The sequence below is a fragment of the Phocoena sinus genome, chromosome 12, assembly GCF_008692025.1.
Source record: "Phocoena sinus isolate mPhoSin1 chromosome 12, mPhoSin1.pri, whole genome shotgun sequence".
NCBI lineage: Eukaryota > Metazoa > Chordata > Mammalia > Artiodactyla > Phocoenidae > Phocoena > Phocoena sinus.
The window spans coordinates 80,555,538-80,579,852 of NC_045774.1; the positions used below are offsets into that span (position 1 = coordinate 80,555,538).

A 24,315-nucleotide genomic window follows, 5' to 3' on the forward strand; every position below is an offset into this window, starting at 1 on the left:
GTGGATGAAAGATTCATGATGGCTAATTAGGTGAATGGAAGGGTTGAAGGTTAAATGTCCAGCCTTTTGCAGTTGGTATTTTTAAAACCTTCTGTATGGTTAGGCCGCTGGAGGTAGCTGTTCTCTTGCTCTCTATACATCCCCTGCTTAACCGGTTCCTGCCTCACCTACACCCGACTCACATGACTGACCTTCCTACATACTTGCCCCAGGCCCTAGCTAGTGATAGCTTAGCAAAGGGCTGGCGAGGGGGCGTGGCCCTCGGTTGGTTTCCCTGGTAATGAGTCGACCTGTAGTTACTTACCCCTATAATTGCTAACCTCCCTCTGCCCCTGGGAGCAAAGACTGCCCTGTGTCCTGCCCGCCCTCCGCCGTACACAGTGGGGTGTCACTCTAGGACCTTGATTCAGACAGGTAAGCTCCCCCTATCCATTAAACCATTGATGTCTCTGTTGCTGACTCCGGGCTCTTTCTTCCGTCTTGAAGCTGGGCAAGTAGAGGCCTTGCAGGCATGGGGGAGCAGACAAACACCTTTCTTAGAGAGGAAACTTATGACTGGTTAGATAGTGCAACAGCCCATGTGGCAGTTTAATTGTTCTGATTATTAACATCTATCGAATGCATAATTTTTTTCTTATTACATTACTAATAAGCATTCTTTATACACAATTTAAAGCTTCCAGAAATACAAAACTTTGAGAGTTAAGGAAACCGTAACTTCCATCAGGCCTTCCGGCCCTCATCTCCATAATAATTGTCAGCATTTTGTTGCTAATGCCTCCTAGTGTTTCATACTTATACTAATGCTACTATTATTTTGCATGTATAATACTGATTATATTGCTTTTCAGTTTGCTTCTTTTTTAAACGATGTATTTTTTTACTATCTCTATGCCAGTATATGTGAATCTATCTCACTTTTTAGTATTATAGTCAGTTATTTATGTGAACCATAGTTTATTTAATCAACTCCAATTACTGAGCATTTGGATTGTTTCTGTTGACTGAAAAAAAATGCACAATCCAAAAGTTGAGAGTTATGTTTTATTTAGCAGACATTCTGAGGACTTCAAGCCTGGGAGACAGCATCTCAGATAACTCTGAGAGACTGCTCCATAGAGGCGGGCGTGGGGGAAGCCAGGATATATAGGAGTTTTTGCAACCAAGGGCACGTACAAGTTGGAACATCAAAAGATTATTGTTAATTAAAGAAAGCCAGACATCTCAGGTTACTAAAATTAGCACTTTTCTATGTATGGGAAGATGCAAAGTCTTGGATCACTGAAATCATTCCTTAGATATTCACCTCAGCTATCTGGGGCCAGTATCCTGTGTCTTCTCATCCTGAGTCTCCTCAGGGTGCACCGTTGCGGGGTGGGTGGCTGCAGCAGTTGACTGCTAGGTTGTGGGCATTCCTGGTTTCCATCCTGAATTCCCTCAGGGCTCACTGTCTGGGCTTGTGGGCTTGATGGCTGCAACATCCTTTGTTTACCAATATGGCAGGCAGCATTCTTAGTTCACATTTCTAATTTTTTGATATTATGATCATCCTTGTACATATATCTTTTTAAAATTATGGAACTCTTTATTTATTTATATTTTTGGCTGCGTTGGGTCTTCGTTGCTGTGTGCGGGCTTTCTCTAGTTGCGGACAGCGGGGGCTACTCTTCATTGCGGTGCGCGGGCTTCTCATTGCGGTGGCTTCTCTTGCTGCAGGGCACGGTCTCTAGGCCCAGGGGCTTCAGTAGTTGTGGCTCGTGTGCTCTAGAGCTAGGGCTCAGTAGTTGTGGCGCACGGGCTTAGTTGCTCCCCGGCATGTGGGATCTTCCTGGATCAGGGCTCGAACCCGTGTCCCCTGCATTGCCAGGCAGATTCTTAACCCCTGTGCCACCAGGGAATTACCGACTCTTCAATGTTTAAATTTTTGATAACTGCTAAATTAACTTTCTAAAAACTTTGTATCAGGTTGTACGAACTGTGTAAGCTTATTTCATCACACTGTAGCCAGCACTGGATTTTAAGTTTTAATTTTAAATATATTTTCATTATTTTTTAATGAAAATGTGATCATACTATCTATGACCTATATACATTGTATTGTGATCTGCTTTTTACATAATAGATTATCATGGACATTTTTCTATGCTAACAAATATAGGTTTATGTCTTTTTTTTTTTTTTTTTTTCCTCTCAGTACGCGGCCTCTCACTGTTGTGGCCTCTCCCGTTGCGGAGCACAGGCTCCGGACGCACAGGCTCAGCGGCCATGGCTCACGGGCCCAGCCGCTCCGCGGCACATGGGATCTTCCCAGACCGGGGCACGAACCCGTGTCCCCTGCATCGGCAGGCGGACTCTCAACCACTGCGCCACCAGGGAAGCCCTCATTCTTTTTTTTATGACTGAGCGATATTCCATTGTGTATATATACACCACATCTTCTTTATCCATTCATCTGTTGATGGGCATTTCGGTTGCTTCCATGTCTTGTTCACAGCCATTTCTTGATTCACTTTCTTATCTTCTAAGACATCAATATTTTCTGGTTTTCCTCCTATTTTTCTGGTCTCTCGTTCTCATTTTGCTGGTTCTTCCTCCTCGAGCACTGCACTCTAGCCCAAGGGCACAACCAAACCAATCCCCAAATCCCATCTTTAGGGTTTTATCTCCTGGGACCACTCCCAGTTCCAATTCTGTAGCAGTCTGGGTCCAATCAGGAGATAGAAATCACTCAGTAGATTAAACAGGAGATGTTTAATATAATAATAATTAACTATAATAAAAGAATAACTATATATATAAGGAAACTATATATGGTACCCTAGGGCTGAGGGAGAGTACCCAAGGAAGAATAAACTAAGAAGGGATTCAGGGCTTCCCTGGTGGCACAGTGGTTGAGAGTCCGCCTGCCGATGGAGGGGACACGGGTTCGTGCCCCGGTCCGGGAAGATCCCACGTGCTGCAGAGCGGCTGGGCCCGTGAGCCATGGCCGCTGAGCCTGCACGTCCGGAGCCTGTGCTCCGCAACGGGAGAGGCCACAGCAGGGAGAGGCCTGCGTACCGCAGAAAAAAAAAAAAAGGGATTCAGATCTCAAGGGCAGGAGGCCTTTAGAGAGCATGGGCTACATAACATAGGGGTCTTGCAGAAGGATCAAATGCCTGGTATGGGACCCTGTGGATCACAGGCAGCTGTATGTAGGTCAGGCAGGAATCCTGGTTTCCTTGCCTAGTATGCTTTAGATAGGTTATGGCCAGGCCAAGGCTGCAAGGTCCCAGAGGGATCACTTTGCAGGCTTTACCAGATGTTCTCACACCCACAAGTCTGACCTTCACCCTGTCAATCCCCTTCCACTCCCTCTGTTATGTTGGAGATTGCAGGAAACCTCTTTCTCCTGCAATGTTCCGCCAGCAACTTCTACTGAGAAAAGTTAACATAGTGGGCACTTTAAAAGAGAAATGCTTAAAGGAATTCTATTGTTTATCAGAAAGCATTTATTGAAGGGTTTGTTTGGAACTGAGAGGCAGTAAGTTGATAACCCACACATCACCTCAAAGTTCATAAGCTCCAGCCACACTGGTTGTTGTTTGAACAACTAGGCATAGTCCCACTTTAGGTCCTTTGCATTAACTTTTCCTTCTTCTGGAACACTCTTCCCCTGGGTATCCCCTCCTTTAAATCTTTGCTCAAATGTCATTCTCTCACTATTTTAGTATTGTACCATTCCTCACTCCTGCTTATTCCTGCACTATTTTTTCCTTTTTCAATATAGCTCATCCTTTTTTACTATATGGGATAATTTACATATGTATTATGTTTATTGTCTGTTTCTCCCTGCCAGAATGCAAGCTCCAGAAAGACAAGGATCTTTGTTTATCAATAAATCCCAAGAGCCTAGAACTGAGCTTGGCACATAGTATTTGTGCCAAATATTTGTTGAGTGACTAAGTGAATTACTGAGACAAACATGAGATATAAAGGGGAAGATATAAAATCATCTAGTTAAAATATATACCCACATCTCTTGTTTTTCCCTACTAGATAAAATCCAAACTCGTTATCAAGATTCAACTAAAAAGTCATTCCTTCTATAGTTTGGACACTGATTGCTGCTGCAAGATTGAGCAAGAAACAGGTTTTCCTCCTTTGACGGGTCAGCAGAAGAGGTATTTGATTCTGGTCCGGTTGATTGCTGCCTGCGCGTTTTCGGTTAAGCTAACACCAGTGCACTTTAGAAGACTTTGGAAACAGCTGGAAGTCAGCATTAAGCCAGCTATAGAGGCATTTACGGGATTCTATGACAAGCATGGAGCCCTTGGAGAACAAAAATAGACCCATAGAGCAGAGGTCTTCAGTCTGGAGCAGGCATAGTCCTGCACATCCTGGAAGACAGCCCAAGTACACCTGCAGTTTTAAGGAAACGGCTTTCCACATTTCAACTTACATTTCCCTGAAACTGGTCTGCTTGACAACAAGTCTGAATACACAATAGTCCTCCTTCCATTTTACAAAAGAAAAACATCTCTTACGTCACAGTTCAAAGAGAAGGTCATAGCAAAATACTGGTTTCAAAGAAAACTTTTGAAAAAGTAATCAAGGCATTTTTGTCCATTGACAGATGAATGGAAAACAAAATGTGGTACATACGTACAATGAAATTATTCAGCCTTAAAAAGGAAGGCTGACACCTGCTCCAACATAAATAAACCTTGAGGACTTTATATTAAGTGAATAAGCCCATCACAAAAGGACAAATACTCTATGACTCCACTTACATGAGGTACCCAGAGTGTCAAATTCAGAGACAGAAAATAGAACGGCTCTTACCAGAAGCCGGAGAGAGCAGGGGGAATGGGGTGTTATGATTTAGTGGGTAGAGTTTCTGTTTTTCAAGATGAAGAGTTCTGAGATGGATAGTGGAGATGGTTTCATACAGAACTACTGTACACTTAAACATGGTTAGGATGGTTAAAAAGAAAAGTACCAGGCACGTTTAACCTAGGGGCTTCCTGTCAAATACGTATTTCTGTAAACGATTTGGCTTTATTTAGCGGTACTTGAAAGCCTGTATTGAGATACTCTTGAATCACAACGCCAAAGCAGTATGGATTATTTAAAATGCAAGTGCCATTTTTTTTGATGGGCTTTTGAGAACCAGTGGCTAAAACTCACCAATAGGAACTTCACAGTTTAAGATTGTGCGTGCTTTTACAAAATCAAATAATATGAAATATTTATTCCAATTACAGTCAATCCACATCTCATTCCATCTAGTAAAAATTTTATTTTCTTTTTCCCTTTAATAAAAAAAATGCTTTATTTAAACTTACACTGAAAAAGTTTCTCTGTCAACTTCAATGTGCGAGAAGGTGTTATAGTTTCCCCCAAATTTTGTAGGCGCTACGCCGGTAAATGCGTCTGGCTTTCAAAGCTCGCGAAGGTGTTGTGCGCTGCCCTGGGTTCGGTTTTGCGCTGTTCCCAAGCCGCCGGCACCACTCCACGCGAAGGCGAGAAAGTGGGCGACTGCGGGAGCGCCGTGGGCCCGCCCCTCCGCGGCGGGGGCGTGGCTCCCCGTGGCCACCTGGCTGGGCTCTTCTTCCGCGCAGCGTCTGCTGAGTTCCCGCCAGATGTTGAAGTTTCACTTCCAATCGCCACTGCTGGCTCCTCCTCCCAAGGCCTTTTCCCGAAGCCGAGTCTTCTCCCTCTGGGGAGCCGAGAGCGCCAGCCATGGCCCCGCGGCGCGGAAAGGCGACGGGAGCAGCTTCGGAGGCGGAAGCCGCCGCCCCCAGGGTCTCGGCGCCGCGTGTGAAGGGCGTCCCGACCGAGCCTAGAGAGTCCCCGGCCGTCCCTGAGGCCGCCCGGCCCAGCGCGCGGAGGTGCGGCCCCGCCAGGCCGTCGGGATCCCGGAGGGAGAAGAGCGGCCCGGACCCCCAGGAGAAGCGGCAGGTACGCGCGCGGGCTGCCCGCGCCGAGGACCGGGTGGAGGGTCCGCCTGCTCGGACCGAAGGGGTGATGCCTCCCGCGGCCCCAGGGCCGCCCCTTCCCAGGCGTGCATCTCGCCGCGAGGGCACCGCGCGCTCCGCTCGGGAGCGGAGACCCCAGCCCGGGCCCACGGAGGTCCCCGAACCGCTGGTCCCAGTCCCCAGTCTCGGGCGCGGGAAGGAGGCGCCCGGCTCCTGGAAGCCCCGGGCGGTACTGGAGAAGTTGAGGCTGAGCCGCCAGGAAATCTCTGAGGCGGCGGAGGTGGTGAACAGACTCACAGACCACCTTCTGCGGAGACTGCAGAGCTGTGAGTCCGAGTTCAAAGGCGTCGCGCAGCTGCGCACCGGGAGCTACTACGAGCGCGTGAAGGTGAGCTGCGCCGCGCCTCCGCTGCAGTTCCCGCGTACTCCTGCAGTTCCTGCATACCCACCGCCTACGCGCCCCTCACTTCCCTTCGGAAGTAACTCAGACTCGTGTTCTTTTGTGGTTTGTGACATAGCTGTTTTGTTTCGGCTTCCCATCTAGATTGCAGGCTCCATTGTCACAGAACGTTTTGCACAACTTTGAACCCTTATACGGCTGCTCATTTTATTGCTATGGACTCAGTGATATTTGTTTATTGCAGAAAGATGGTGTATGTATCGGTCTTTGGATCTTAAAACTCTTTTAGCACTGAAGACCACTCATATAATTCCATCTAAAGCTTCTTGAAAGCCAAGTGAGCAAAACCTGCATCAGACTAATCTGCCTGGAGCATGATTCTTACGACATAAATGTCGATCAGTTCTATTATGTGGAGGGTCCAAAGGGAAGAGAAAGTTATTAGTTAGAACTAGAGAACGAGAAGACAGAGAACAGTCTCCTATCAGAACCACTCTCCTTTTTATTTATTTTTTAAAACTTTTTATTTCGTTTTGGAGTATAGTTGATTAACAATGTTGTGTTAGTTTCGGGAGTACAGAAAAGTGATTCCGTTATACATATACATGTATCTATTCTTTTTCAAATTCTTTTCCTGTTTAGGTTGTTACTTTATTTTGAGCCGAGTTCCCTGTGCTATACAGTAGGTCCTTGTTGGTTATCCACTTTAAATATAGCAGTACCCCTCTCCTTTTGAAAATCAAGCTGATGGAAGGAAATTCAGTGAAATTTGTTTTATCTAAAACATGTATCGCTTTTAAAAAACTGATTATAAAAGGTATATACGTGTTCATTGTAGAGTTGACCCACTGCCTGCCCTCAGTAGGTTCCCACAGCACAACAGTACCCCTGCTCCATACCTCTTTCCTCAGCCTCTCCTGTATTTGCCCCTGTTCCGTGTTGATGTCCCTGGAAATTTCAGAAAAGCAAATAGCAGAACAGTATTATTCCTGTTTGTTTTATTCACCGTTATTTTGGTGTATTTTCTTCTGTTATGCATACACTTAAATTTCAAAGTTGGATTCCAAACTTTATAATTGGTAAAGAGATAGACAAAAGACACTTCTCATTAACTCTTTTATTTGGATTCATATTGACGCATTTCCATTCATGTATTTTATTGTAATATTATCAAATTCTAGGTGAAAATCTGGAAGTTTTCTTGTAGAAATTCCCTGTGGGATTTCCAGTTTATAATGTTCTTTTTGTCCATCCCCAGCAGCTCACCCCCGCCTCCCTCTAAGCCACCATCATCTTTCACCTGAATTTTGCCTTTCCAATCTCCTTATTTGCCTTCTTATAATATCTCCACAGAGGCCAGAGTAAATTTTTAGAAGTACAAAGCTAAAACCTGGCTTCTCAATGAACATGACGGAATAAAATCTGAACTCCTTTCCAGGATCTACAGGTCCTTGCAGAATCTGGGCCCCGGCCTCCGCTTCAACTTCATTTCATGTCACTCTTCCCCTTGTCCACATGGACTGATTTTTGTTCCTTGAGCTAAAATTTTAAAAGACTTGACAATTCCAAGTTTGGAGGAGATGTGGAGCAACTGAAACTCCCTTGCATAGATGCTGGGAAGATAAATTGGTACTACGTCTTGAAAACTGACATTTTTTTCTAAAGTTCAAGATTTGCCTGTCCTGTGGTCCAACAGCCCCACTCCTGGGCACATATACAATAGCAACGGGTGCTCATGGCCGCCCAAAGGCATATGTAAGAATGCTCAGAACAACTTTGTAACAGTTAAACTCAGAACTGTCAGTAGTAGTTAAAAACTGGAAACAACCCAAATACTCAACAACAGAATAAGTAAATCTATTTTGGTATATTCCATTAATTTAGTGGAATACTACACAGAATGAAAAAGAACAAACTACCACTATAGACAGAACGATATAGATGAATCTCACAGTGTTAAATGAAAGAAGTCAGGTATAAAGGGTACCTACTATATGATTCAGTTTATATGATGTTCCCAAACAGGCAAACCTAACCTATGGTATTAGAAGTCGGAGTTCTGGCTGCTCTTGGTGGAGGGTTTCTGGTCAGGAGTGGGAATGCTGCTGGGGATGGGAAAAGGGCAATTTAGGGTGCCCTCAAGGCTCACTGTCCTTACTGGGATTCAACCATTTTTCTTTTCTTTTTTTTTTTTTTTTTTTTGCGGTACGCGGGCCTCTCACTGTTGTGGCCTCTCCCGTTGCGGAGCACAGCCTCCCGGACGCGCAGGCTCAGCGGCCATGGCTCATGGGCCCAGCCGCTCCGCGGCATGTGGGATCTTCCCGGACCGGGGCACGAACCCGTGTCCCCTGCATCGGCAGGTGGACTCTCAACCACTGCGCCACCAGGGAAGCCCTCGACCATTTTTCTTGAATAAATCCTCCTTGGATTGTTGCAAGCCTTTGGTTAATTTACAGAGACCTGAAAAAGTTGAATTTGACCTTTTCTGCCCATGTTCTTGTTACTTTTATGGAAAAGTGGATTTTCAGAGGCTTCTACTTCATTCCCACTGATGGCACTTCACGTGTTTGTTTCACCCCCATAGTATGTCCTAGTCAGCTTGGGCTGCCATAATAAAATATCATAGACTGAGTGGCTTAAACAACAGACATTTATTTTCTCATGGTTCTGGAGGCTGGAAGTCCATGATCAGGGTGCCAGAACAGTTAGGTTCTGGTGAGGGCTGTCGTCCTGGTTTGCAGATAGCAGCCTTCTCCCTGTGTCCTCGCTGTGTTTCTCAGAGCATGTGTGCAGAGACACAGCAACCGATCTCACTTCATCTAAGTCCACCAGTCCTATCAGCTAGGACCCTACCCTCATGATCTCATTTAACCTTCATTATTTCCTAAAAGCCCTGTCTCCAAGTACAGTTACATTGGGGGTTAGGACTTCAATATATGAATTTTGAGAGGACACGGTTCAATGCACAGCATGGTACATCTCAGTTTGGACTAGCCACGTTCACATGGTCAAAAGGGCTTCCCCGGTGGCGCAGTGGTTAAGAATCCGCCTGCCAATGCAGGGGACACGGGTTCGAGCCCTGGTCTGGGAAGATCCCACATGCCACGGAGCAACTAAACCCGCGCGCCACAACTACTGAGCCTGCGCTCTAGAGCCCGAGAGCCACAACTACTGAAGCCTGCGGGCCTAGAGCCCGTGCTCCACAACAAGAGAAGCCACCACAATGAGAAGCCCGCGTACCACAATGAAGAGTAGCCCCCGCTCGCTGCAACTAGAGAAAGCCCGCGTGCAGCAACAAAGACCCAACACAGCCAAAATTAATAAATAAATAAAATAATTAAAAAAAAAAAGACATAGGGCCACCAGATAACTGTGTTGAATAGTACAGTCCAATAGCTGTACTTGAAGCCTACGCCTAATAAGTAAAAGACTTGTGCATTTTTAATATAGGAAAATAATCAGTTATTATAACTGCTGTAATTATTATTGTGGTGATGAAGAAGATTCTTGGAAGTTCTTGTTTATTTATTTATTTATTTTTGGCCACGCTGCACGGCTCGTGGGATCTTAGCTCCCTGACCAGGGATGGAACCCATGCCCTTGGCAGTGAAAGCATGGAGTCCTAACCACTGGACCGCCAGGGAATTCCCTGAAGCTCTTAAAATGCTGTGTTTCAAAGACATTAATGTAGTTAGTGTATGACTTGGAGCTCATACTCATTTGGCTGACTGTTAGCTGTAAGGAGAGGGCCCTTGCTCAACTAGCCAGGAGGTAACTACACATATTTTTGAGACCAGTGACAGGGGGCTGGCTCAGTGTGTAGCTTTGTAACTTAAAAGATAGCACTTTAAATTTCTTTAATTTTATCAATCTTTAATCTCAGGAAAAGACTGGTACAGATTTTTAAAGCTTGCATATTATTTTTAATTGTTTTTAAGAAAATGCGTATAGAACCTACAAACCGAAGCCAATACTCTTCACCTAGCTCCCCTAGTCTCACTCCCAGAGGGTATAAATATTAGAAATCTTGCTTTTCATGGTAGGATTTTAAGTGGAAATTTTAAGAAAAAAAATTTTAGTTGGTTGGAAAATATTCACAAGCAAACACATCGGTGCTATTTTTACTGTTTCTTAGATTTCTGCTCCTGATGAATTTGACGTTATGTTCAAACTGGAGGTCCCCCGAATTCAGCTAGAAGAATATTACAACAGTGGTGCTCATTACTTTGTGAAGTTCAAAAGAAATCCCAAAGGAAATCCTCTGGGTCAGTTTTTAGAAGGGGAAATATTATCAGCTTCTAAGATGCTGTCCAAGTTTAGGAAAATCATTAAGGAAGAAATTAAAAATATTGAAGGTAAGATCTTTGACTTTTGATTCTTAAAGATCTAATCATGTCTACTAATTGCCTCTCCTGATCTTTCTTGATCTCCCTGCAGCAGACTGTTGACTACTACCTCCTAGAAACAACTCTTTGCTCTTGATTTTAGTCTACTATATTTTCTTGGTATTCTTCCTAAATGTTGATTGACTCTATCTTGTTTTTTTGGTTTTTTTTTTTTTTTTTTTTTTTTGCAATGCATGCTTTGAAGGGAGTGAACTGGGAGAAGTGGTAGCAGTTGGGGGCACGAACCCGTGTCCCCCGCATCGGCGGGCGGACTCTCAACCACTGCGCCACCAGGGAAGCCCTAACTCTGTACTCTTTGATGAACATCTTCCCACTTCTCCCACCTCCCCGCCCCTGGTAACCTCCATTCTACAGTCTGCTTCTCTGTGTTTGACTTTCTTAGCTTCTCCATATAAATGAGGTCATGCACTTGGCTTAGCACAACGACCTCCAGGTTCATCCATATTGTCACAAATGGCAGGATTTCCTTCCTTGTTAAGGCTGGATAATATTCCATTGTCTATATATGCCACAACCTCTTTACCCATTCATTCATCGGAGGACACCTAGGTTGTCTCAAGCATCTTGGCTGTTGTGAATAATGCTGCAGTGAGCAGTGCTTGCTCCCTGGGTCCTGGTGCTCACTGCCTCTCTGTATGACACGCCTCCACCCTCCGGGCTGGGCTGTTGCTGTTTCGTTTTTTTCAATTTGGCCGTGCCACACAGCTTGCAGGTTCTTAGTTTCCCGACGAGGGCTTGAACCCGTGCCCTCGGCAGCAAAAGCGTGGAGTCCTAACCACTGGACCGCCAGGGAATTCCCGCTGAGGTCTTCTGAATCACCTCTCTCCTCCCTGCTGCTCATCTGGCCTCTTATGTAGGCTTCCCTCCAAACCACCATACACAAATTTAAATGAAAATTTAATCACAGCACTCCCAAACCCCAAAGTCTTTGGGGGCTACTCGTTTTATACACCAGACAGAATCTTGATAATATACCCCATAATGGGTATCATCAATAGATACTGGCTCAATGAGTAAAACACTGCCTTGTGGGGTCGTTTTCTTCGTTAGAACTAATTTTCATCTTACACTTAGTACTTATGGATCTCCAATTATAGCTATGTTATTTTCCCTGTGTTTTTAGAGAAAAGTGGATTGATAAGCCCTTTCTTCTTTATTAATATGTTTAAACAGATACAGATGTCATGGTGGAGAGGAAGAGAAGAGGGAGCCCTGCAGTAACACTTCTGGTTAGAAAACCTAAAGAAATATCTGTCGATATAATCCTGGCTTTGGAATCCAAAAGCAGCTGGCCTGCTAGCACCAAGGGAGGCCTGCCCATCAGTAACTGGCTTGGAGCAAAAGTTAGGAACAATTTAAGACGACAGCCATTTTACCTGGTACCCAAGCATGCAAAGGAAGGAAGTGGTTTTCAAGGTATCTTGACTATGAAGGTTAACTTAAAAGACGTCCATATAAAGGAGTCGTTAATCGTACATACTAGGGCAGTGAAAGATCAACTCGTGCTATTGGCATTTCAAGAGCCATTAGGCTAAATAGGCTACAAGATGGGAGTTTAGTGATAGATGGAATTGAAAAGGGCATAATTGCAATAGTAATATCAAGTACTCAGCTTTAAAATGTCTACTAGCCCATGTTTGAATGTTGTTTTTGTTTGTTTTTTGTTTTTTGTTTTTTTTTTTTTTTTGCGGCACGCGGGCCTCTCACTGCTGTGGCCTCTCCCGTCGCGGAGCACAGGCTCCGGACGCGCAGGCCCAGCGGCCATGGCCCACGGGCCCAGCCGCTCCGCGGCACGTGGGATTCTCCCGGACCGGGGCACGAACCCGTGTCCCCTGCATCGGCAGGCGGACTCCCAACCACTGCGCCACCAGGGAAGCCCTGTTTGTTTGTTTTTTTTTTTTTTTTTTTTAAAGATGTTGGGGGTAGGAGTTTATTAATTTATTTATTTTTGCTGTGTTGTGTCTTCGTTTCTGTGCTAGGGCTTTCTCTAGTTGTGGCAAGCGGGGGCCACTCTTCATCGCAGTGCGCGGGCCTCTATCACGGCCTCTCTTGTTGTGGAACACAGGCTCCAGATGCGCAGGCTCAGTTGTGGCTCACGGGCCTAGTTGCTCCGCGGCATGTGGGATCCTCCCAGACCAGGGCTCGAACCTGTGTCCTCTGCATTAGCAGGCAGATTCTCAACCACTGTGCCACCAGGGAAGCCCTGTTTGTTTGTTTTTAATAAAGAAAAGCAAGTACTGGCCTTGGAGTCAGACTGCCCTGGATCTGAATCCTGAAGCTTCTTCCCTTACTCGCTGTGTGATCTGGGGCTAGTTATCGAGCCCTGCTAAACCTGTTTGCTCATCTGTATATGTTTTTATTACACTAAAAAATATACAAATGCCTTCAAACTTGTAATCATCCATAGTTTACTTTGTCTAACATAGGAGATTGAATGTCAACTAAGTACAAGTATCGTTACACATAAAGTAAACCTAGAAGGTATGTCTTCGCATTGAAGTTCATTTTCAGAATGATACTTTATGAGCATGGCAGGGACTGTATACACATTTCATCATATTTCTCAATACCTCATGTCAAAGCATAGATACAATAAGTGCTAAAATACAAAAAAAATCAATAAAACTACAATATTCCCAGATATCTAAACTATCTGCCCAGCATTTTAAATTACAATATTCCCAGATATCTAAACTATCTGCCCAGCATTTTAAATTTATTTAAATATTTTAAAAAGTTATTCATCAATTTCAATGTTGACATTCCAATCAATGAACATGCAAAGCTTTATTTAAAAATAATAATTCATACACTGTTGATGGGCGTGTAATACGGTACGATCCCTTTGAGAAAAGGTCTGGCAGTTTCTTAAAAGGTTAAACATATATCTTCCCTAATCCAGCATTAAGTCCATAACACATTTATATAAGAATATATGTACTAGCCCAAATCTGGAAAGAGCCCAGAAGTCCATCAAAAGATAATGGATAAACAAACTGTAGTACATTCGTAAAATGGAATACTACTCAACAACAAAAAACAATGAACCACTGATAAGAGGATGGATGAATACTAAAAACATTAAGACAGGTGAAAGAAAACAGAAACAAAGGGTCCATACTGTATGATCTCAATTATAGTAAGTTCTAGAACAAGCAGAATTTTATCTATGGTTTTTTTAAAAAATTAGAGCAGAGGTTGCCTGAGGTGCTGGGGATTGATTAGGAAGGGACAGGAGAGAACTTTCTGGGGTGATGATAACTTTTTTTTTTTTTTTTTGATGATAACTTTTTGATGGGGGTTTAGAAAGATCCCACATGCCGCAACTAAAAATCCTGCTTGCCTCAAGGAAGATGCCGCACGAGGCAACAAAGAACACATGTGTGGCAGCAAAGAACCCACGTGCCATAACTAAGACCCAACACAACCAAATAAATAAATTAAAGAAAACGAAAAACAAATGACACAGGTGTAGTCATTTGTCAAAACTCATCAAATGCTACATTTAAGATGTGTGCATTTCACTGTTTGCAAATCTTACCTAAAAAATCACACACGCAAATAAATATTGAACTCCAGTTCATAATATTCATGCTGAAGTGTTTATGGGTAAAGTATTCTAATTAGTTCCAAAACTTGTTTTTTTAATTTTTTAAACAAATATTTATTTATTTGGCTGCGTCAGGTCTTCACAGAATCTTTGTTGTGGCATGCAGGATCTTTGGCTGTGGTGCACAGGCTCCAGAGCACACGGGCTCAGTAGTTGTGGTGTGTGGGCTTAGTTGCGTGGCGGCATGTGGGATCTTAATTCCCCGACCAGGGATCGAACCCGCATCCGCTGCATTGGAAGGTGGATTCTTAACCACTGGACCACCAGGGAAGTCCCCATCCACAACTTGTTTTAAAATAACAGTTTTCTTAAAGAAAAAGAATTTATGGATGGATAGATAAATATGTGATAAAGCAAGTACAGCAAAACATTAATTGTAGAATGTAGGTGGTAGGCATGTGAATGTTTACTATAAAATTCTTTCAACTTTTTCTGTATATTTCTGAAGGATTTCAAAATACTAAGTTTAAACCCACTTGAAAAAATTCCTCCAGGTGGTTAAGCTACCCAACTCAGTATGCTTAAATTCATTGTTTTCATTATTGTTTCTAATTTTAGGTATTGGAATTAAATTTTAATTTAGCTTTGTTTCATAAATTTATAAAGCATTCACATGGTTCCAAAGTCAAAGCTACAGAAAAAAGTATTCTTAGGGAAACATAGCTTCCCTTTATGTTTCCTCTACACTCGTCTTTCCTTCCCTGATTGGAAGCCCTATAATTGTTTTCAGTTCACCTTTCATTTTTAAAAAGTACAAGTAAATACATATATATATATGTATATATATTCATATGCAACACGCCCTCTTTAAAAAGTACTTTTCTATTTTCACTTAATAAGATATCTAGGTTATCACTCCATAGCTCTGTGTAGAGATAGCACTCGTTCCTTTTTTTTAAAAAAATTCTATCCTGTTTTTTTTTTTTTTTTTTTTTTTTTTTTGCGGTACGCGGGCCTCTCACTGCTGTGGCCTCTCCCGTTGCGGAGCACAGGCTCCGGATGCGCAGGCTCAGCAGCCATGGCTCACGGGCCCAGCCGCTCCACGGCATGTGGGATCTTCCCACACCGGGGCGCGAACCCTCATCCCCTGCATCGGCAGGCGGACTCTCAACCACTGCGCCACCAGGGAAGCCCCTATACTGTTTTTAAAGGTTACTTTCCATTTACAGTTACTACAAAATATTAGCTGTACTTCCTGTGTTGTACACTACACCCTTGTAGCCTATCTTATATCCAGTAGTTTGTATCTGCCTGTCCCCCCCACTGATTACCACTCATTTGTTCTCTGTATCTGTGAGTCTTCTTTTTTGTTATCTTCACTAGTTTGTTTTATTTTTTAGATTCTTCATGTAAATTACATCATACAGTATTTGTCTTCCTCTGTCTGACTTATTTCACTAAGCATAATGCCCTCCAAGTCCATCCATGTTGCTGCAAATGGCAAAATTTCGTTCTTCTTTTATGGCTGAGTAGTATTCCACTGTATATATATACCGCATCTTCTTTATCCATTCATCTGTTGATGGACACTTAGGTTGCTTCTGTATCTTGGCAATTGTGAATAATGCTGGTGTGAACATTGAGGTGCATGTTATCTTTTCGAATTAGTGTTTTTGTTTTTTTTGAGCACCCATTCCTTTTTATAGTCTGTTTTTACAGCTGGTCAAGGAATAGTAAATCCATATCTAATTTTGCTGGTATTGCCAAAATCACCTCCATACAGAATTCACCAATTTGCATTCCCACAGAAGTGTATGAGGGTACCCATTTCACCCTCAGCTTTAACAACAGAACTCATTAAACCCTTTGGAATTTTTGCCAATAATCCAAAAAGAGAGAAATGATACTTCAACATAGTTGTTTAAAATAAACTTTTAATTTTAGAATAGTTTAAGATTTGCAGAAAAAGTACAAAGATGATACAGAGAGTTGCTATATACCACATACCTATTTCCCATTATTAGCATCTTACATTAATATGACACATTTGTCATAATTAATGAACCAATATTGGTATAGTCTTGTTAATTAAAGTCCATACTTTACTCAGATTTCCTTGATTTTTACCTAATGTCCTTTTTCTGTTCCAAGATCCCATCTAGGATACCACATTGCATTTAGTTGTCACGTCTCCTTAGCCTCCTCTTGACTGACAGTTTCACAGTCTTGCCTTGTATTTGATGACCTTGACAGCTTTGAGGAGTACCAGTCAGATATTCTGTGGAACGTCCCTCGTTTGGCATGTGTCTCATGCTTTTCTTGTGGGTTAGACTGGAGTTCTGAGTTTGGTGGAGGAGGACCGCAGAGTTGAAATGCCATTCTCATCATATTACACGAAGGGTACATCGTGAGTATGACTTAGCACTGCTGGTGTGGACCTCGATCACCTGGCTGAGGGAGTGTTTGCCAGGTTTCTCCACTGTTAATATCCTCTCTTTCCCTCTTTTCATACTGTGCTATTTGGAAGGAAGTCACTATGCACAGCTCACACTTAAGCTCACCTCTTTATTTTTTTTTAAATTATTTATTTTTATTCGTTTGTGCCAGGTCTTAGTTGTGGCTCACGGGCTCCTTAGTTGCGGCATGTGAACTTTTAGTTGCAGCATGCATGTGGGATCTAGTTCCCTGAGCAGGGATCACACCCAGGCCCCCTGCATTGGGAGTGTGGAGTCTTAACCACTGTACCACCAGGGAAGTCCCTAAGCTCACCTCTTCAAGAGCAGAGTATTTACACAAATTATTTGATATTCTGCATTGGAGATGTATCTCTTCTCTCCCATTTTTTTTCGGTACACGGGCCTCTCACTGTTGTGGCCTCTCCCGTTGCGGAGCACAGGCTCCGGACGCGCAGGCTCAGCGGCCATGGCTCACGGGCCCAGCCGCTCCGCGGCATGTGGGATCCTCCCGGACCGGTGCACGAACCCGTGTCCCCTGCATCGGCAGGCGGACTCTCAACCACTGTGCCACCAGGGAAGCCCTCTTCTCTCCCATTTATTTATTTACTAAAATCATATCAGTATGGACTCATGGGTATTTGTCTTTGGGCTATTTGTCATGGGTATTTTGGGCTATAATTCAATACTGCTTTCATTTTGTTGCTTAAATTGTTCCAGCTTTGGCCTTGAGTTCTTTCATTTGGCTCCTCTGTCCCTTTGACAAACGTCCCATAATTGTGGGTTTTGTTTTGTTTTCAGCACTAACTCACTTTCTGGCACTACAAGATGCTCCAGGCTCATCTTGTGTATTTCTTGCTTCAGTCCTAGAATCAGCCGTTTCTCCAAGGAACCCTGTATCCTTTTATTGGAGAGTGTACTAGAGCCATGACCTGGGTGCTGTGTGCGCTCTTCTGGAGTAGCAGAGGAAATATATGTATGATTACTAACCGCAGCATACGCACAGCTCTATAGGTATTTCCTGTGTCACCACCTGTATCCGTTTTAAGTGGTACATGAGTTCACACTGATGTCTCGAACTGTAATCCGTTATCACGTGGATCATTCTACCTTCTCTCCTTGCTCTCTGTAACCTCTCATCCCAACAGCGAGAAACCTGGCTCCCACCATCTGCCACCCACCTACTCCGTTGTTCCTTGTTCAGTTCCAATCCACATGTATGGATGGTTCGGAACTGTAAATCCATTCCCCTGTGTGCACAGCGCATGTGTACAGTTCCTTTTGCCTTCAGTCTTACAGACCCCATTTCCCAAGTAACTTAGGTCAACACCTTTTGCCCCCATGCCGTTCAGGGAGTTTGTGTCATACATTCGTAATACAGTTAGATTCCTTTTCACAGTCTGCATTACTTCTTGACATCCCTTGACCTTCTAAGTGACCTTTTAACAGTTTGTGTATCTTAAGGTTCACTCTCTGTGCCATGAAGTTCTGTTGGTTTTGACAAATGCATTGCATCGTGTATCTACCATTACATGATACCAACAGTTTCACTTCCCTGAAAAGTCCCTGTGCTTCACTTATTCAACCCTCTGCATCCCAAACCTCTGGCAACCGCTGACCCGTTTACCATCTCTATAGTTGGCCTTTTTCAGAATGGCATAAATGGATGCTGTACATGGATTTATACAGCAGCTATGAGCACACCTATCTCTGTGCCACCTTCCCCATATATTTATTGTCTGTATATTGTGTAGGCTTTACTGTACTCTTTATTCTGTCCCCCCAAAATCTTGGTCTGTCCTTGAGCTATACCATATTGTCATATATGACTTTATAAGTCTTGATATCTGCTCTCCCACTTTGTCCTTCTTAAAGAGTGATTTAGATATTCTCGACCCTTTTATTTTCATAAAAATGCTGGTATCATCTTGTCAAGGTCTACAGAAACATTGTTTTTGGAGTTTTGATTGTGAGTGCGTTGACTCTATAGATGAATAGGGGGAGACTTGATATATCTACAATAATGAGTCTTCTAATTTATGTGCAGGTGCACATCTCCATTTATTTAGATTTCCTCTAATACTTTCCAGTGAAGTTTTTTGTGGGTTTTGTGTTGTGTTTTTTTTTGCTGTACGCGGGCCTCTCACTGCTGCGGCCTCTCCCGTTGCGGAGCACAGGCTCCGGACGCGCAGGCTCAGCGGCCATGGCTCACGGGCCCAGCCGCTCCGCGGCACGTGGGATCTTCCCGGACCGGGGCACGAACCCGTGTCCCGTGCATCGGCAGGCGGACTCTCAACCACTGCACCACCAGGGAAGCCCATCAGTGAAGTTTTTGAATTTTCTCCACAGAAAGTTTATGTCTTCTGTTAGATTTACTCATAGGCAATTGTAACTTTTTATTATGAAAAATTTTAAACCAATAGAAAAGTAGACTGAAGAATATATTGAACTCATGCATACCTGTCACCCAGCTTCTTTTGTATTTTCTACATACACAGTTATATCATCTATCAGTAATGATGGCTTTCTTTTTCCTTCTCTTACTGTGCTTGCTAGGTTAGCCAATGCATGTTGAACAGAAATAGGGATAGCACACAGCCTGCCTTCCTGATTGCAAAGAAAAAACTTCTACATTTTACATTAGATTATCATGTTGCTGTGGTTTTTTTTTTTATAATCTACCTGTTATTAGATCAAGTTTCCATCCACATTTAACTTACTGAGAGGTGTTTTCTTTTAATGATGAATGAATGTTAAATTTTATTAGCTGTACTTTCTGCTTCTGTTGAGTTGATCATATGTTCTTCCCCTGTTCTGTTAATGTGACAGATTATATTGATTGATTTTTAAAATTATAAACCAATTTCTGATTAAAACAAGATAGTGAGAGGATGGTCAGAGCTTAAAAGAGCTATCCACGGTTAAAACTTGGGAAGAAGGGGGAGATCATTCTATTCTTACATAAACTCGCAAAAAATAGAAAAAAAGGAAATGTTCCCTGGTTCATTTTACGTGAATACCCAAACTTGCAAGGATGGTATAAAAGGATAAACAAAAAACTTCAATCAATTCAAATTATTATTGAAACAAAACGTCAACAGACTGTATTTAGCAATATGTGAAAGGTAATACGTCTTACCATGGCTAAATGTATTAAGCCCTGAGTTCTCCCCCCAATTTTTTTTCTATCTTGGCACATTGTTTGCTTGTTCAAATCACTTGTTTTAATATGTAATCACGTTATTTATCTGTTCACTTCTTTTGGTCTATCTCCTCCTAGAAATTTTTCAGGATGATATTTTAATGAAGGAAATCGTTTAAATATTGTGTTGTTTATATTGTTTGTTTTTGGTAAAGTGCTTTTCTATTTTTCTTTTGGAAATTAAGAAGAAACATGGCGTCTGTCCTTCTCTCACATTGAAAAGGAAATTTTGAAAAATCACGGACAATCTAAAACATGCTGTGAAATTGATGGAGTGAAATGTTGCAGGTAACCTCCTTATTTTGTGAAATGACAGATTATCAATAGAATGCTTAGTTCTTTGTTGACTCCATAGTTTAAACCTGAAGATGATCATTGCTGGGTTGAGTCCTGGGGGCAGTGCATGGCTGGATTGACCTGGAGTATTAGAGTGTAAGAATGAAACCAAGGAAGCCAGGTCCAAGGGACAAAGGAAGAGTGTTGTTAGAAGGCAATGGTGGGACTTCCCTGGTGGTCCAGTGGTTAAGACTCTAAGCTCCCAACACAGGGGGCCCGGGTTTGATCCCTGGTCAGGGAACTATATCCCGCATGCCACAACTAAGAGCCTGCATGCCACAAATAAAGGATCCCGCACGCGGCAATGAAGATCCCGCGTGCGTGCCACGACTAAGACCCAGCACAGCTAAACAAATAAATAATAAAAAAAAAAAAAAAAAAAAAAAAAGGCGGCAGTGCTGGGGAGCACAGTCCTGAGCCTGGATTATATGGATGTAGATGTATGAAAGTAGGATGGAGCGAAGGGTGTGAACACTAGTCATGACTAGCTGTGACAACTGGATTTGTCTTAGTGTTCTGGTTGCTTCAAGGTAATGAATATTAATGTTGCATAATGGGAGGAGACCAAAGGACCACTCTTATTGGATGCTGGTGCTTGCTTTGAGGTAGTTTGGCTGTGTTGAAGGCCAGGGACTGACCAGGTAAATTTGAAACAACACTGAGAGATGGGTAATTATTTTTCTTGGTAGCATAGACACCATAAAGAACTGAGCTTGAAAAGGAATCATTCATTTGAGTTTCTAAAGTTGTGTGGAATAAGGATCACAAAAGTTAAAACAAGAATGCCCAATGTGCAGGCACAGGAAGTTCTTTAAGGCTTCATATGCAGGCTTTGAAGCAAGCATTAAGAAAAATATATTGTTGATTAGGCCTAGTAATTTTATAAACATTAAATTTTGTCAACTGCTAAATAACTGGATGATTAATGTAAACCAAAATAAGACAAAATCATTTTATAAAAATTAAAACAAGATTTTTCTAGGTACTAAATAACTGGATGAATAATATAACTATCTGCCGGTTTCATGTAGTTGAATTAATCCTGATAGAATAAAACATTTAAGCCAGGAACGGGGAAGAGGAAAGGAAAACATAGGTTCTTGAAACTTTAAAGCATGTATTTGAAAAAATAATTAGGTTTTAGAATGACTCTGTAATTATATTATTTATATATATTGGGTTGGCCAAAAGGTTCGTTCAGTTTTTTCCGTAAGATGGCTCTGGTAGCACTTAGTTGTCTTTAACATCATTTGAAACAATTTTGTTAGATTGTATTGACAGCTGTCCTATCAATGTGCATAAAAAAAAACATCAAAATCGGTGATTTTTTGTGTATCCATTTTAATATTGAAGATGGAAGGAAAAAAGCAACATTTTTGGCATATCATGCTTTATTATTTCAAGAAAGGTAAAAACGCAACTGTGAAACGCAGAAGAAGATTTGTGCAGTGTGTGGAGAAGGTGCTGTGACTGATCGAACATGTCAGTAGTGGTTTGCGAAGTTTCATGCTGGAGATTTCTCGCTGGACAGTGCTCCACGGTTGGGTAGACTAGTTGAAGTTGATAGTGATCAAATCGAGACATTAACTGAGAACAATGAATGTTATAGCACGCAGGAGATAGCCGACATGCTCAAAATATCCAAATCAAACACTGAAAATCATGTGCACCAGCTTGGTTATGTTCACTGCTTTGGTGTTTAACTTATGGGTTCCACATAAGTTCAGTGAAAAAACTTTCTTGACCATATTTCCACATGCGATTCTCTATTGAAATGTAACGAAAATGTTCCGTTTTTAAAACAAATTTGTGACGGGTGATGAAAAGTGGATACTGTACAATAATGTGGAACGGAGGAGATCGTGGGGCAAGCAAAGTGAACCACGACCAACCACACCAAAGGCTGGTCTTCATCCAAAGAAGGTGATGTTGTGTATATGGTGGGATTGGAACAGAGTCCCCTATTACGAGCTCCTTCTGGAAAACCAAACAATTCCAACAGTACAGCTCCCAATTAGACCAACTGAAAGCAGCACTGATGAAAAGCGTCCAGAATTACTCAACAGGATATGCATAATCTTCCATTGGGATAATGCAAGACCTCATATTTCTTTGATGACCAGGCGAAAACTGTTACAGCTTGGCCGGGAAGTTCTGATTCATCCGCCGTGTTCAGCAGACATTGCACCTGTGGATTTCCATTTATTTCGGTCTTTACAAAATTCTCTTAATGGAAAAAATTTCGATTCCCTGGAAGACTGTAACAGTTCTGGGACCTGGAACAGTTCTTTGCTCAAAAAGATAAAAAGTTTTGGGAAGATGGAATTACGAAGTTGCCTGAAAAATGGCAGAAGGTAGTGGAGCAAAACGGTGAATACGTTGTTCAATAAAGTTCTTGGTGAAAACGAAAAATGTGTCTTTTATTTTTCCTTAAAAACCAAAGGAACTTTTTGGCCAACCCAATATCTTTATTGTTTTTTGTATCTATATGTATTATAATATCTGTATTGTTTACTATATCTCTATGTTTTTCCTGTAAGATACCTAAAGTTTTTTGTGGAATGAAACAGGTTGTAAAGAAGTAAAAATAGGGGCTTCCCTGGTGGCGCAGTGGTTGAGAGTCCGCCTGCCGATGCAGGGGACACGGGTTCGTGCCCCGGTCTGGGAAGATCCCACATGCCGCGGAGCGGCTGGGCCCATGAGCCATGGCCGCTGAGCCTGCGCGTCCGGAGCCTGTCCTCCGCAACGGGAGAGGCCACAACAGTGAGAGGCCCGCGTAACGCATAAAAAAAAAAAAAAAAAAAAAAGAAGTAAAAATAAATGGTTTTCTTTTTTATTCAACAGGAAGGAGTGTTTAAAACTAATGAAATATCTTTTAGAACAACTGAAAAAAAAGTTTGGAAACCGAAAGGAACTGGATAAGTTCTGTTCTTATCATGTGAAAACTGCCTTCTTTCACGTCTGTACCCAGGACCCAGATGACAGTCAGTGGCACTGCAAGGATTTGGAGCTCTGCTTTGATAACTGTGTGACATACTTTCTTCAGTGCCTCAAGACAGAACAACTTGAGCATTATTTCATTCCTGAATTCAATCTCTTCTCTCGAGACCGTATTGACAAGCTAAGTAAAGAATTTCTGTCAAAGCAAATTGAATATGAAAGAAACAATGGATTTCCAGTTTTTGGTGAATTTTGAAATTATATTTTTAAAAAGAATCAAGAATTAGAGTGACTTTATAATCATTGAAATGCGTCACAGCAATGATTGACTAAAATGATTATTCAGCTCTCTTTCTCTTCATAAACTCTAATCAATATAAAAGGATGGATTATCCTAGGAAACAGATTATTCAAGGAATAAGAAGCAAAGGAGTATTTAAAATGTAAAAGCCTTACCAGAGTGGCATGAAAAGAAAGACAAAATACATATCATCTCAATTAAATTCCTCAAGCACTGACTGAACACCACCTCTCACCTAGCACAGATGTGTGGAAGGAGGCAAGGTCACTGCCTCCACGAACTGGTAGGTTTTGTTTAACATACAAATATGTTTGGAAGCCATGTCCTGTCCTATGTGTTAGGATAGGTAAGAAGGAAATGAAAAAACAGGCTCTGTGTGTCCTGGGAAATTCTTAATCTTTCATAGAAAAATAGAGGATACTTTTCTACACATGGCTAAATATAAAACATAACTTTCTTTTAAGTAATACTTTTATATGTATTTCTGAAAAGGCAATACACACATGGTACAAAACTCAAAGAAAAGGGTATGGGATGAAATGCCATCCTCTCTCCTCTGCACTTAGGCAGCATTCAACTTGAGGCAGTTGCTGTCTGTTAACTTTTTCCTATTCAGATATTTTGCACATTTTCTTACTGGCTTTTTAAAATTGTTTTCTCATTGTCATTTTGTTGTCATTCTCATATCATGAATAACTTCTGTGTAGACTGTCTATACCAATTTTTGTGTCTTCTAGTGAGAAAGGTTTTAAAATTAAAATTTTGAATGT

General features: G+C 42.2%; 1 protein-coding gene across 1 annotated transcript; it reads left to right on the top strand.

Annotated features, from left to right (window-relative positions):
* The first annotated feature begins 5,412 nt into the window (after positions 1-5,412).
* On the top strand, positions 5,413-24,315 carry CGAS (cyclic GMP-AMP synthase). Its single transcript, XM_032651943.1, has 5 exons — positions 5,413-6,345; positions 10,493-10,712; positions 11,937-12,179; positions 20,154-20,256; positions 23,149-24,315. Exons 1-5 carry the CDS (start codon positions 5,722-5,724, stop codon positions 23,498-23,500), a joined length of 1,542 nt encoding a protein of 513 aa, XP_032507834.1. The 5' UTR covers positions 5,413-5,721; the 3' UTR covers positions 23,501-24,315.

Bases quoted from the DNA above. Each gene is read 5' to 3' on its own strand.
- CGAS (XM_032651943.1), top strand. From the start codon at position 5,722: ATGGCCCCGCGGCGCGGAAAGGCGACGGGAGCAGCTTCGGAGGCGGAA. The intron at 10,713-11,936 runs GTAAGATCTTTG...ATGTTTAAACAG, and splicing joins AGAAATTAAAAATATTGAAG to ATACAGATGTCATGGTGGAG. The intron at 12,180-20,153 runs GTATCTTGACTA...TTGGAAATTAAG, and splicing joins GGAAGGAAGTGGTTTTCAAG to AAGAAACATGGCGTCTGTCC.